The sequence below is a fragment of the Conger conger genome, chromosome 17 (assembly GCF_963514075.1).
Source record: "Conger conger chromosome 17, fConCon1.1, whole genome shotgun sequence".
Taxonomy (NCBI): domain Eukaryota; kingdom Metazoa; phylum Chordata; class Actinopteri; order Anguilliformes; family Congridae; genus Conger; species Conger conger.
The window spans coordinates 35,912,122-35,926,355 of NC_083776.1; the positions used below are offsets into that span (position 1 = coordinate 35,912,122).

The window sequence follows — 14,234 nt, forward strand, 5'->3', positions numbered from 1 at the left end:
TAAGTTTCATAGAACTTCTTGCGTTCTCATTGCAACTCATTGCATTCAAGTGTGAGTAGTGATTATTACATCAGTTCAGAACGTGCTAATCACGTATTTGTGACCTCACACCTTAAAAGGATAAATATATATTCTCTGTGGAAATGAGGATAAAGGTAGGTTTCCACAGAAGTGGACGTAATCTGTAATCTTCTCTCATCTGCATATGATTATTTTTTTATGCAAGCAATGCACAATCCACAGCAGTATTGTGACTGAAAATTACTCTCATTGCGCTTTTTGCAAATTTGCTTTCTATGCATTTTGCTTTGCCAAATGAGTAAGTTTGTTTGCACAAATTGAACAGTTTGGCAGAAAGATATACTGTTGTGTAGTGCTAGTGGCCCTTGTGTGATAGTGTGATTGTACAGCTCTTATTTCACTGCATAACCGGTGTGTCTTTGGTCTCAGGGTTGAGCTCAGTGTTGGTGTGTCTGCGCAGCTGGTGCAGCCATGTTCTCTGCTCTGATTGGGCTCCTGCTGCTGCTGCAGCTGCTCAGTGCACATACTCAGGACCTGTATATGGACAGGACATCAGGGAGGGGCCAGAGAAAGCTGCTCTCCACCAACAGCATACACACAAAGAACGGACAAGGTAAGAGATCCCACCATACACACACACACACACACACACACAAAGAACGGACAAGGTAAGAGATCCCACCATACACACACACACACACACACAAAGAACGGACAAGGTAAAAGATCCCATCATACACACACACACACACACACACAAAGAACGGACAAGGTAAAAGATCCCACCACACACACACACATACACACACAGAACGGACAAGGTAAAAGATCCCACCATACACACACACACACACACACACACACACACACACACACAGAACAGACAAGGTCAGAGATCCCACCATACACACACAGAACGGACAAGGTAAGAGATCACACCATACACACACAGACAATGGAAGTGATCACATTACTTTGTCTGTGAAGGCAACTCCACCTACTTGTGGATTTATGTGGATAAATCTTATCTACATGTGGAGCTTGTTTAAATTCCTGAACTACTGTTTTTAATGAAAGGAAAAATGTTCAGAACTAAAAGACTTTTATTTACATGCATGGGTAGTCAATTTAATCCATACATTTATTTTCCATCCAGACAGTCAACCTGGAGACATATTATGTGCATCTGCTTAGTATTGTTGGCATGTTCTTTTTATGTATGGCTCAGCAGATGCTGTTCTCCAGCATAGCCTACACAGCTTTCATACAACCGCTGCAACCTACACATCTGGATATTTCACAATAGCATTTTGGGTTCAGTGTCTCACTCAATGATCCCAAAAGCTTCCTGCTTACAAACCTAGCGAATTCTTCATAAAGTTCTGTGGATAAGAGGATCTGCTAAATGACTGCCGTACATTTCAATATAAAATAAATGTAGATAAATGTAACTATACATGTAGATATACATGTAAATCTATGTATAAAAATGTTGATGTACATTTGGATAATAAGATAAATGTAGATTTAAATAAAGATGTAAATTGGCATGGAAGTAGCTGTAAATGTGGACATAAGAATAAGCATACTGTAGAAATACATTAATCTAGGACCTTTGACTTTGATTTTATGACTTTGTATTTGTCTTGGTACAGTAGTTCCTCAAGTTGTAGTTGTCTTGGTTTGGTAGTTTGATTGGCCTATCTACCTTGTGTACTGGACATGTGACATTGAGAAGCCTGAATCCTTTTTGAACAATGTGCTTTGGACTGACAAAACCAAAATGTAAATTTTGGCCACCACCAAAGGTATGTTTGGGGAACAAAAGGGTGAAATCTTTTTAGAGAAGAACACCTTGCCAACTGTGAAGCAAGGAGGTGAACCCATTATGCTTTGGGGTTGTGTGACAGCTGGAGGCACAGGAAATATTGTGCGAGTGGAAGGAAGAATGGATTCCACCAAATAACAAGAAATTCTTTAGGCTAATGTTCAAAGGTCAGACATTGAAGTTGAAGAGAGGTTGCGTATTCCAGCAAGACAATGAATGATCCAAAGCATACTTCGAAATCAACCATGAAGTAGGGGAGAGCCAGGTCGAAAGTAACAGAGGGCTAAAGTAACACACATTTTCTCTAAAACTATGGGAGCTGCAATGATGTGGTTACTTGTGCATGTGCAACAGCGCATGAGCTTCATACTAAATACTGCCACCATCGGAGCACGTTTGGCGGAGCTACTGTCTGTTTTTGGCAAAGTTCAAAATCACCTGGCATAATATTAGAAATTTGTCTTCAAATGTCACAAACTCACGATATAGCCTACTTTTATTGACAGGTTGAATAAATAAATTATATTTGAGGATCTAGGGCAGCCCAAATAATGAATTTCAGTCTGATTAATCGCAAAACATTATTGGCTGCGCAACATTGCGATGTTTACGTACAGTAAATTTTCCGGTCGGTCCGTTCTCGCCCTATTTATGTTAAACTCATATATTCTAGAATGAAAGTTAAAGCTGATAACAGTGAAGGACGTGTGCAAGTTTTGTGTCATAAAATATGGAATCTCTATCTCTATTTATTTTGGAGTAAATGGATCAAACAAAAAAGCATTACTTTCGACCCGGTTCTCCCCTACCTCCAGGAAAGATGCATGAAGGTTGTGGAATGGCCACCACAGGCCCCAGACTTGAATATTATTGAAAACTATGTGGAGAGATCTCTAACATGGCATATATACAAGGAGGCCAAAGAATATTTCTGAGTTAGTGTTCTGCCAGGAAGGAAAGGGAAAAATGATATATGTAAATGTACATGCAGGTATAATTATAAATGTAGATGTAATTAGTGGTATGAAATTATATAATGTAGATATAATGCAGAGTAAATGTAGATGTACACATCAATCATTGAGGTAAGCTTTTCAAATCCCATTGTGAAATTAAAGTTTTCAATGATTTTTAATTTGTTAGCTATACAACTATACTGTAACTGTGTTTACAGAGAGAAGGATTTGCTCTTCTCCAGTGATCAGTTTAGCTACTGATAAATATTAGCTTAACCGGGCGGCCTGTAGCGTAGTGGTTAAGGTAAATGACTGGGACACGCAAGGTTTGTGGTTCTAATCCCACTGTAGCCACAATAAGATCCGCTCAGCCATTGGGCCCTTGAGCAAGGCCCTTAGCCCTGCATTGCTCCAGGGAAGGATTGTCTCCTGCTTAGTCTGTATGTCGCTCTGGATAAGAGCGTCTGCCAAATGCCAATAATATAATGTAATATAATGTAATGTAATGTAATGTTAACTGCCTGGTATGCAAGCACCAAAGTTTTACATTTGATACGAGCCATAACAGGCAGCCAGTGGAGGTTGCTGTGCAGGGGGGTGACATGTGAATGTCTGGGGACATTGAATACCAGAAAAGCTGCAGCATTCTGGATGAATTGTAGGGGTCTGATGGCAGATGCTGGAAGGCCAGCCAGCAGATAATTGCATTAGTCCAGGCAGGACAGGACCATTGCTTGAACAAGGAGCTGAAAAATGTGCGCTTTCATTTCCTCACACAATGCGAACAGCTGAGACCACTCGCGGAGTTCATTCGGCCCCTATGAAAAAACAAACAACCGCAAACTTTGATAAATCCCACATTATTTGTGCAAATGCATTTCCAAAGGATTTACAGTCAATTTCGCTTGCCTCATGTTTGGTAAATGTCATGGAATACAGAAATAGTGTGACTGTGAGCAGTGCATACTTATAATGAGATATATTTTCATATCCTATTTTTTTACCTTTGCACTGTTTCTCCAACATTCCAGCAGTAATAACAGCAGGGCCCTGGCATCACAGGAAACAGATTCGATTGCTTATCGCGTTCTGTGTGCAGCTCAGCACTGGATCTTCATCAGTGATTTATACCCTCAGTTTTGGCTCAGGTTTGAAATGCCAGAGCTCTGAAAGATCCAGGTCCATTTTTGGATTTTTCATTTTGTTGCTATGACATTTCCTGGTCTAAATGAGGAGGTAGATTACAGACTTTTGATACTAATATTAGCTTGTCCAAGTATTTATCATTCCTTAATAAATAGAGCATTCTACTTTCCTTTTCCCCCCTAATTAATATTTTCTTTTTTGGTACATTCATCGCTGATGCCACATTTTTAAGTTTTGTTTTCAATGCATTTTATTGCATTGTCACGTGTTATTAATTGATAGCTTATGGCTACCTGTCACATTTGATCGATGTATTGCTCATCCCCACCAAGAATCTACAAATACGTCACCATTGTCATTGTATTTGTCATTGATTTATCAAACACATGTGGACGTGGAGCTTTTTTTTTTGCATCCACATGTGTATGTTGACAAATACCAATCAATCGTAGATGAAAATAGTGTTCACAGAAATTGATGACCCTAAAATGCCATATAAAGCACCATGGGAATGATCTACGCTGCATCTTGTTGTGACTCTTTTCCCACCTGCCTCACTTCTTATTCACAATGTTTTTTTGCCACCAACAATCATTCCATGGTCAAAGTCTCTTCCCCATTCTGCTGGTAAACATTAACTGAAGCTCCTGACCTGTATCTACATGATTTTATGCACTACACTGCTGCCACACGATTGGCTGATCAGATAATCGGGAGATTGTTCCACCACCGTGGAGCCAGAACAGACAGTAGTCGTTAATGGGAGGTGGAAGTACGAAGAGGTCTGGCAGGGGTGTAGGATCTGATGATTTTTTGGAGATAAGCTGGGGCAGACCCCTTAACTGCTTGGAACTCAGGACTTCATGTGACCTGAGATCTTCAGGTCTTGTAACCCGATGTCGAATAATTCTGGCATGGCTAAAATCTTTCTTTATGCCATAGCCCATGTTTTTCTGAAAAAACGCTTCAGCATTTCTACATGAAAGAAAACTGAAGCTGAAAAAGGCCTAAAAAATATCTAAAAAAAAAAAAAAGAAAGAGGAGGATTCTCCGGATGTTGTATAGGAAGAACCTGCATGCAATGTTCTTGGAGAGGGACAGTCTGCTGTCCATCACCACGACAAGGTTCCTTGCAGAGGGTGATGGCATGAGCGAGGTATCCCCTAGAGAAATGGAGAGATCTAGATGGGGAGAGGTAATAGCAGGAATGAATATCATTTCAGTCTTACCTGGGTTGAGCTTTAGATGGTGGTTGTCCATCCAGCTCTGGATGTCACTCAGGCAAGCAGAGATACGGGCTGAAACCTGTGTATCAGATGGTGGGAATGAGATGCAGAGTTGGGTATCATCCGCATAGCAGTGGTAGGATAGACCATGTGCAGTGATAACAGGACCAAGGAACGAGTGTAAAGAGAGAAAAGAAGCGGGCCTAGGACTGAGCCCTGGGGAACTCCTGTGGCAAGTGCCACAGATGCCTGTTGCTGACAGGGAGGACAGGAGGATGGACTGACATGCTCCACAGTGTCGAAGGCAGCAGAGAGATCTAAAAGCAGCTCATTCTATTGTTTTACATTGAAAAGGAAGAAGAGATACCGGGTGGTAGTTCTGGATGATTGAGGGGTCCAGGGTAGGCTTTTTTAGCAGCGGGGTGATGTGGGCCCTCTTGGAGGATGATGGAAAACAGCCAGAAGACAGGGAGGAGTTCACAAGTGAGGTGACAAATGTGAGAATGTCAGGTGTGATAGTCTGGAGGAGAGAAGAGGGGATAGGGTCAAGGGCACAGGTTGTAGGGCGGTGGGAGAGCAGGAGTTGAGAAACATCAGAGTCTGTAAGGGGAGAGAAAGTGGAAAAGGAAAGGATGGGCCTAGAGGGGGGGGAAGGGCACAGAGAGGGGGATCTGCGGATGACTGTGACCTGTACCTTAACCACTACTCTACAAGGTGATGTACCTTAACCACTACGCTACAGGGTCATGTACCTTTACCACTACACTACAGGGTCATATACCTTAACCACTACGCTACAGGGTCATGTATCTTAACCACTACGCTACGCTACAGGCCGCCCTGACATCCCCAACTGCAGCTTGGACCTGGCATTAATGGTGGACAGCTCGGAGAGTGCCAAGGACAACCACGCCCAGGAGAAGCGCTTTGCGGTGGACATGGTGGAGAGGTGGCAGGCCATGCAGCTGGGTAGCCGCCCCCGGCTGATCTGGAGGGCGGCGCTGCTGCAGTACAGCAGCAACGTCAGCATCGAGCAGACCTTCAAGAACTGGACGCACATCGACAACTTCAAGTCCAAAATCATGTCCATGGACTTCATCGGCCAAGGGACGTACACCACCTACGCCATCACCAACCTCACCCAGATCTACCTGAACGAGTCCAAAGCGGACATCAAAGTGGCGGTGCTGATGACTGACAGCCTGTCCCACCCCAGGAACCCCGACATCTCCGGCGCCATCGCCGACGCCAAAAACCAGGGCGTGCGCTTCTTCACCGTGGGAATCACGCCCACCGCCGACGAGCCCGCCAACAGGGCCCAGATGCGTCTGCTAGCGAGCTCCCCCGCCAAGCGCTACGTCCACAACCTGCAGGACAAGGGCATCGTGGACACCGTCATCAAAGAGATTGTGAGTAAAACCAGATAACCTGCGCCAAGTATTAAGACTTTGTCAGCATAATGACCAATTAGAAATAGTTTAATTGGTGCATTGGTTTAAATACTGGATCAGATTAATGTTTAAAATTTCAAACAGAAGATTTTCTTTTAAATAGTTGTAAAATCTGTGATGTTTTAACTGATATTTTCTACAGTTTGATTCACTGCAGACAAGCTAGAAGCTGGCTTTGATTGAAACAATGTTAGAAACATTTAACAAATTTCTGCATGAGTTTGGATTAACTTGGCTTGTTTTTGAGTATTTAGATGCCGACACCTCTTGAGGTATTTTGACTACAGTGCTATTTTCTTTGAGTGAGACTGCATGTATATTAACATCTATAGATTATTCAGGAGCTCCGCCTCTTCAAAGATGAAAGTGGTATTTTTTGTATATCTAATTATTTAAAGTCTGCAGCTCAGACTTTATTTTCGATTGGCAAAGTCCCTGTTTATGCTGTTATTATCCATGGCATACTAATTTCAGTGTCCTACTTTATTTGTGTCCTATATGGGACTGAAATTCAAGTGTCTAGTATCAATTTGTCTTCTATATACTACTGGCCCACATAGCACACTATTTGTTTGCTTCACTTCCAAAATCAGTTATTTTCAATTATGCCTGTTAGTCATTGCAGTGACCATTTCAGTCACTGCAATGATGGCACAGACAATGATGTTGCCCATTACTCCAGTTAAGAAAAGTTCCTCTTGGAGTATGCTGTCCATTCAGGTTTATTGGACTGCCAGATGTCCTGGGGTTAATGTTTTCAAGTACTATATATATATATATATATTTAAATGCATGTCTGCTCATATGGGTTCACCTGGGTTCTACCTTCTCAAACAGGAAAATCCAGCATGAAGCAAAGATATTTACATCAATACACTTACATAATTAAATAGACACGCACACACACAACACGCTATTGGCTAATCATCCTAGCTGCTGAGGTTTCACATGTCTCCTTCAAACCTGCATTATGGAGGCCTACACAGAGGTGGTTACACTCTTTAGTGGATTAAATCATATTCCTCTTATCAAGTTTTCGCACAGAGATGTTCCATGTGCCAGCATCAAACAACATTGACATTGATAGCTTAGCATGGATGAATTTAGAGGATGTCCAAAGCCAACTCCTCTCCTTGGTGAGAGCTGAATACTTTCCAGCATCTTCTTTCAGTTACAGGTCTGGTGAGGTAGGGAACTGAGGTGAAACAGGAAATTTGAAAAATGGCCCATACATCTGCGACTTGTCAATCTTGGGAGTGCAGAATAACTCTGTTTAAGGTGGTTTTCTGTCGCATTCTGGCTCCCAGTATCACCCCAGAAACCCATTGAAGTGCCATCTGTATGCCATAAATACATCTAAGCACAGGGGATCAGAAAGCAGCTTGATCTATCCCATGAGATCGTCTTCATGGTAGGAATTCAGCCTCTGTGTTGAGTCAAAGAGTTCTTACCATGGCACATGGTTCTCGTTTGTACCAGGGGCACTACAGTGGAATAGCAGTGCTTCACTTACAGTTTTCTTTCACGTAGAAATGCTGAAGCGTTTTTTCAGAAAAACATGGGCTATGGCATAAAGAAAGATTTTAGCCATGCCAGAATTATTCGACATCGGGTTACAAGACCTGAAGATCTCAGGTCACATGAAGTCCTGAGTGGCCTTTATCAATAGCACAATAACAGGTATGGCAAGGCCAGACAAACAGTTGCCTTCAAAGTGAAATGTCTGGATTCTTCCTTCAAAACACTTCTTCGTCCAGGAATTATTTAATAAACTTATCAGTAGTCATCACCTGCTCAAACTGCTGTAACTGTGATTACCTTCGCAGAAATACTTGATCAATTAAAAAGTATTTGATTAATTTTTGACTATTAATTCTTGTTTTTTGATTACTTTAAAATATTAATTCTTGTTTTTCTTTGCAGGCAGAGATTGTGGATGAAGAGGTAAGATTGCTATCCTCCTACAGTTTTTGTACATGCATACGGATGTAAATCTTATTTGCCACTGAAAGAGAGGCCACAGATGTGTGACCATGTGTGTGTGTGTGTGTGTGTGTGTGTGTTGCAGTGTCCGCTGAGATGTGTGTGTGAGAAGGGGGAGCGCGGACACATGGGTCCAGCGGTAAGTTCTTCCACACCCTCCAACCCTAACCCCCCCATCCACATGATCACATGATCTACAGTAAAGGCAAGCAGCCTGTGCCATTATAACCAACCACTTTCTCTTATAAACAACCTGTAGATTATCCTTTATAACCAACCTGTGGAGTTTCCTTTATATTCAACATGTGGAGTTCCCCTTATAACCAACCTATGGAGTATCCCTTATAACCAACCTGTGGAGTTCCCCTTATAACCAACCTATGGAGTATCCCTTATAACCAATCTGTGGAGTTCCCCTTATAACTAACCTATGGAGTATCCCTTATAACCAACCGGTGGAGTTCCCCTTATACCCAACCTATGGAGTTTCCCTTATAACCAACCTGTGGAGTTCCCCTTATAACCAACCTGTGGAGTTCCCCTTATAACCAACCTGTGGAGTTCCCCTTATAACCAACCTGTGGAGTTCCCCTTATAACCAACCTGTGGAGTTCCCCTTATAACCAGCCTGTGGAGTTCCCCTTATAACCAACCTATGGAGTATGCCTTATAATCGACCTGTGGAGTATCCCTTATAATCGACCTGTGGAGTTTCCCTTATGAGCGACCTGTTGAGTTTCCCTTATAACTGACCCGTGGAGTTTCCCTTATAATCAACCTATGGAGTTTCCCTTATAACAGACCTGTACAGTTTACCTTATAATAGACCTGTGGAGTTTCCCTTATAGGTGAGCTCCGTAAAACTCCACATAGAGGAGCAGGCTATCTTTTAGACAAGCGTTTCTGTGTTATGTGAGCTCTGTAAACTCCACATAGCATAGATAGCAGGCTATCTTTAGACTGGAGTTTATTGCTTGGCTTGGGGCTGTTTTTGTAAATGTGAATTTTGTTGCAGTCCAGTGCTCTCCCATAGTTGTGTAGCATTAGGAGATTTATTAAGACTCTTCTGGGGTTCCCCATTGGTGAGCCTCAGCAGACAGAGACATTGCGAACGTTACTTGTTGTTTTTATTGAATGTTGAAAATGGCCCAGCTCTCAGCCCTTTTGTCCGTGTCTGTGAGTTACTACATAGCTCCCCTCGCCCATGGAGACCAGCAGAACACAATACCGTCCTGTCTCAGTGGGCTGGACCACACTTCTAATAAGATAGTGCTTCATTCCCATCATAAATTACATGAACTATGCCAACTGGTCAGGCATGTTCACCAGGGAATCACATCAGGGCTGAGGCTATGTGTGTGTGTTACTAATAATACACTTTATTTGTGTAATACGTTTCAGGCAAAAAGCAACCCGAACTGCTGAATATCAGACAGTGATATTTGCAATAAATGAAGCATAACTGCACTAGTAAGTAATGACTATAGAGAAGATATACTACTTTAATTGTCTGAGGTACCTGTATTAAAATAATCAGTCAAAGCAAAAAACAAAAGAGCAAAAGTTACAGTAAATGAAATGGCCAATAAAGAGTATTAAAGAAAAGTAATAAAGTAAAAATGTGTGTTTTAGCAGCTGGTTAAAATTGTTTATCGCCTGTGCTTCTATCTGAACCTTGGCCCAGCAGAATTTACAAGCTTAAAAACTTGTTGTAAGTTTTACTGGGTAAACTAAGCAGAACTGAGAGGCAAACATTCGCTAAACCACTTATGGGCTCATAGACGAATGCAAGGACCTTAACATCAATTGTAAAAAAAAAACTAAAAAAAATAAAACAAGAAGCAGTTTGTAGTATTTCATTCTTAGTTCTTCATTTTGGTTAAAATTCTGGCTGCAGCAATTTGAAGGATTTACAGTCCTTCAATAGAGGGGCCAGTGGAGAGTAATGAGACTGGTAACAAAAGAAGGAATCAGCTTGTCTGCATGTAAACTGAAGGCAGCCTCGCTTTAGCTGCGTAGGAAATAAAGCTTTGTGGGTCACTCCCAAACCATTCATCCTTTTTTGAACGAATCCTCGAAAATAAATTAACTGCATAATCTCTATGTAACGAGGAATTAATTTACTCTGTCACTGCTAACATGCAGGTTCTCTGAATATTTCTAATCAGAGCCATTACAAAGGGAATGATACATTCGAGTAGGGCATGCTGCACTTATTTAAAAAAATGTCTGGCATGGGCTGATTGAAGATATATAGTAGATCCCTAAACAAACAACAGTCAGAGAGAAAGCTTGTGCATGCTTTCAATCCATCTTAAATCCATCTTCCTCATGTCAAAACAAAGAAACATGGTAATCAGATTTGTTCCCAACCTGTCTTACCCTCATGAAATGTTGGAAGCTTCTTTCTCATCCACTTGTTTCTGGCAGATGAGCTGGCTGTACACAAAGAGCACTCAACAGAGAAGTACAGTGGCATCTGCATCTCTATGGAAACTGCCACCATTGTAAGAAATGGTAACCTATAAAGATAAAACACGATTGGGCCACAAATTGATCTTTGTGGAAAATTACAAAAGATTGTTGCTGTTACAGTATGTAACAATGGAAGCAATTGAGCATATCACCACATACTCAACCCACTCACGCTTCTGAACGATGGAATGGAATTTTCCTTTGAAGTTTAAGCTGACGCTTTGTTTGTGTCAACAATGAGTCTAAGATCATTGGACTAGGGCAGTTTCTGTGGTTTTGGTTTTGGCTGGAAGCCTGACTGGAATTCTTCTAGAATGCAGGTTTCATGTAGAAAAACAGATAGCTGCCTAACAACAATATTTTTTATAATTATTCCAAGGAATGTGATATAACCATATGGGCTGGTAATTGCAGGGAAAGGGTTAGGTTCCCTCAGTAGTGGTCTCATAATAGTTGTTTTGAAGGCATTCCAGAACATGCCAGTCTCTAAGGAGGAATTAATTATCTCAAGTCTGCTACTTGATAAGCTATTACAAGATTTTTCGGAAAACCTAGTGGGCATCGGGCTGCCTGTACCAGCCCTTGCCTGTCAGTGTAGAACTGCCTTTGACCAAACGCTACAGAATTCCACACGATGGCAAGTTACTCCTTAACATTCACTAGCATGTTTCACCGAAACATCATATCCCAAAGCTGTGTAGCCTATCGTTTCCTATGTGCATTCAGCTAGCCTAATGCAGTTATGGAATGGAAAACAAGAGACAGAAAAAATGAATAAACATTGTCTGCAGTGTATTTTGAGTGCTTCCCATTTTAATGACCTGACTAAGCTATAGCCCACTTTGATGACACAAATGACATAAATTTGAGACAAGATACAATTACAACTATAGAGAGGTAAACACACTCATGACCATATTAATAAAAACTTATACACAGTTATACCAATGACAGTGCTTCCCTGAATGAACACAAATCTGTATAATTAACACAATCATCCATTACAAAAAACAATGTCAACATTGACCCAGCAGCTGTTGTGCTACAGGCCAAGATGATATAGTACATGTAAACAATCACAAACATTTACAACATCTGAGCTTGGAGCTCCAATACCCAAAATCATTAACATACATTTTCAATAAGAAATGAGCAACTTTTATCCACTAATAGGAATGAATCCTCAGAAAACCCCTGAGAATGAAAGGATAGGGAAGTGTGCTTGCTCAGGCAGCAGCGGAGACATCATGCGACAGTGCTGTTGTCCCCACACAACCCCAGCATGAGAAAGTGCCTTTAATATCCTCAGGATGTGAGTACGATTAGGATAGCCACAGGCAGAGCTACAAAGGCAAGAGCACATTAAACATGTGGCAAAATAGCTTTTGGGGGGAGCTTTTCGACTTTGGACTGGGAGGGGTGGGGGTTTTTTGGGGAGAGATTTGAGGGGAGTGGGCTGTTGGGGGTTTGGGGATCTCTGGATGGATGCAGTTAGGGGGTGGTATTTTTGGGTGGTGAGGGTTGGGGGGGCAGGGGGGCTATTGGGTGATCAGAAGATTAGGATGATAGCAGGAGTAGTGTACGTAACCATAGATGATGTATCGTCTTGATTGGTCATACTATCCCCATCCCCTCGACTGGCTCGATGGCTTTTGAGCAATTTCATTACTGTGATTTACAGCATCTTCTTACCCTGTGTCTGCAGTCTGACACGGCTGACCTTCTGTCTCGCCTCCACAGGGAAAAAAGGGTCGCCCTGGTGATGATGGAATTCCAGGAGTCAAAGGCCACAAGGTGTGCTCCAATATTTCTCTATAAGCTGGGTCATGGAGCTTTTCATCTGCTTTGAAACAGACCTGAATAAGGACCTGCAGCACCACTGGGACAGAGGGGTACAGCACAGAGGGGCAGATAGCCATGCAGCTGGCACAGAGGGGGACAGAAGAAGGGGTACAGAGGGGTACAGCTGGTCCAGAAGGGTACAGAGAGGTACAGCTGGTCCAGAGGGGTACAGAGGGGTAGAGAGGGTAATAGAGGGGTATAGCTGGTCCAGAGGGGTACAGAGGGGTAGAGAGGGTAATAGAGGGGTATAGCTGGTCCAGAGGGGTACAGAGAGGTATAACTGGTCCAGAGGGGTACAGAGAGGTATAACTGGTCCAGAGGGGTAGAGAGGGTAATAGAGGGGTATAGCTGGTCCAGAGGGGTACAGAGAGGTATAACTGGTCCAGAGGGGTACAGAGTGGTACAGCTGGTCCAGAGGGGTACAGAGGGGTAGAGAGGGTAATAGAGGGGTATAGCTGGTCCAGAGGGGTACAGAGAGGTATAACTGGTCCAGAGAGGTACAGAGGGGTAGAGAGGGTAATATAGGGATATAGCTGGTCCAGAGGGGTACAGAGAGGTATAACTGGTCCAGAGGGGTACAGAGAGGTACAACTGGTCCAGAGGGGTACAGAGGGGTAGAGAGGGTAATAGAGGGGTATAGCTGGTCCAGAGGGGTACAGAGAAGTATAACTGGTCCAGAGGGGTACAGAGGGGTAGAGAGGGTAATAGAGGGGTATAGCTGGTCCAGAGGTGTACAGAGGGGTAGAGAGGGTAATAGAGGGGTATAACTGGTCCAGAGGGGTACAGAGAGGTATAACTGGTCCAGAGGGGTACAGAGAGGTACAGCTGGTCCAGAGGGGTACAGAGGGGTAGAGAGGGTAATAGAGGGGTATAGCTGGTCCAGAGGGGTACAGAGAGGTATAACTGGTCCAGAGAGGTACAGAGGGGTAGAGAGGGTAATAGAGGGGTATAGCTGGTCCAGAGGGGTACAGAGGGGTAGAGAGGGTAATAGAGAGGTATAACTGGTCCAGAGGGGTACAGAGAGGTACAGCTGGTCCAGAGGGGTACAGAGGGGTAGAGAGGGTAATAGAGGGGTATAGCTGGTCCAGAGGGGTACAGAGGGGTAGAGAGGGTAATAGAGGGGTATAGCTGGTCCAGAGGGGTACAGAGAGGTATAACTGGTTCAGAGGGGTACAGAGGGGTAGAGAGGGTAATAGAGGGGCATAGCTGGTCCAGAGGGGTACAGAGAGGTATAACTGGTCCAGAGGGGTACAAAGGGGTAGAGAGGGTAATAGAGGGGTATAGCTGGTCCAGAGGGGTACAGAGA

General features: G+C 43.0%; 1 protein-coding gene across 3 annotated transcripts in view; it reads left to right on the forward strand.

Moving 5' to 3' along the window:
- Nucleotides 1–14,234, forward strand: part of col28a2a (collagen, type XXVIII, alpha 2a) — a 95,317-nt gene that overhangs the window by 493 nt on the left and 80,590 nt on the right. Inside the window, exons 2-6 of one of the 3 annotated variants that reach the window (XM_061226215.1) lie at nt 451–634; nt 6,012–6,586; nt 8,552–8,572; nt 8,697–8,750; nt 12,827–12,880. In XM_061226215.1, coding sequence (XP_061082199.1) covers nt 493–634; nt 6,012–6,586; nt 8,552–8,572; nt 8,697–8,750; nt 12,827–12,880 — 846 coding nt within the window. In that variant the 5' untranslated portion in view covers nt 451–492. Of the gene's footprint in view, nt 1–450; nt 635–783; nt 794–6,011; nt 6,587–8,551; nt 8,573–8,696; nt 8,751–12,826; nt 12,881–14,234 lie in introns of those variants that run through there. The other 2 variants (XM_061226216.1, XM_061226217.1) reach the window with 2 other exon arrangements.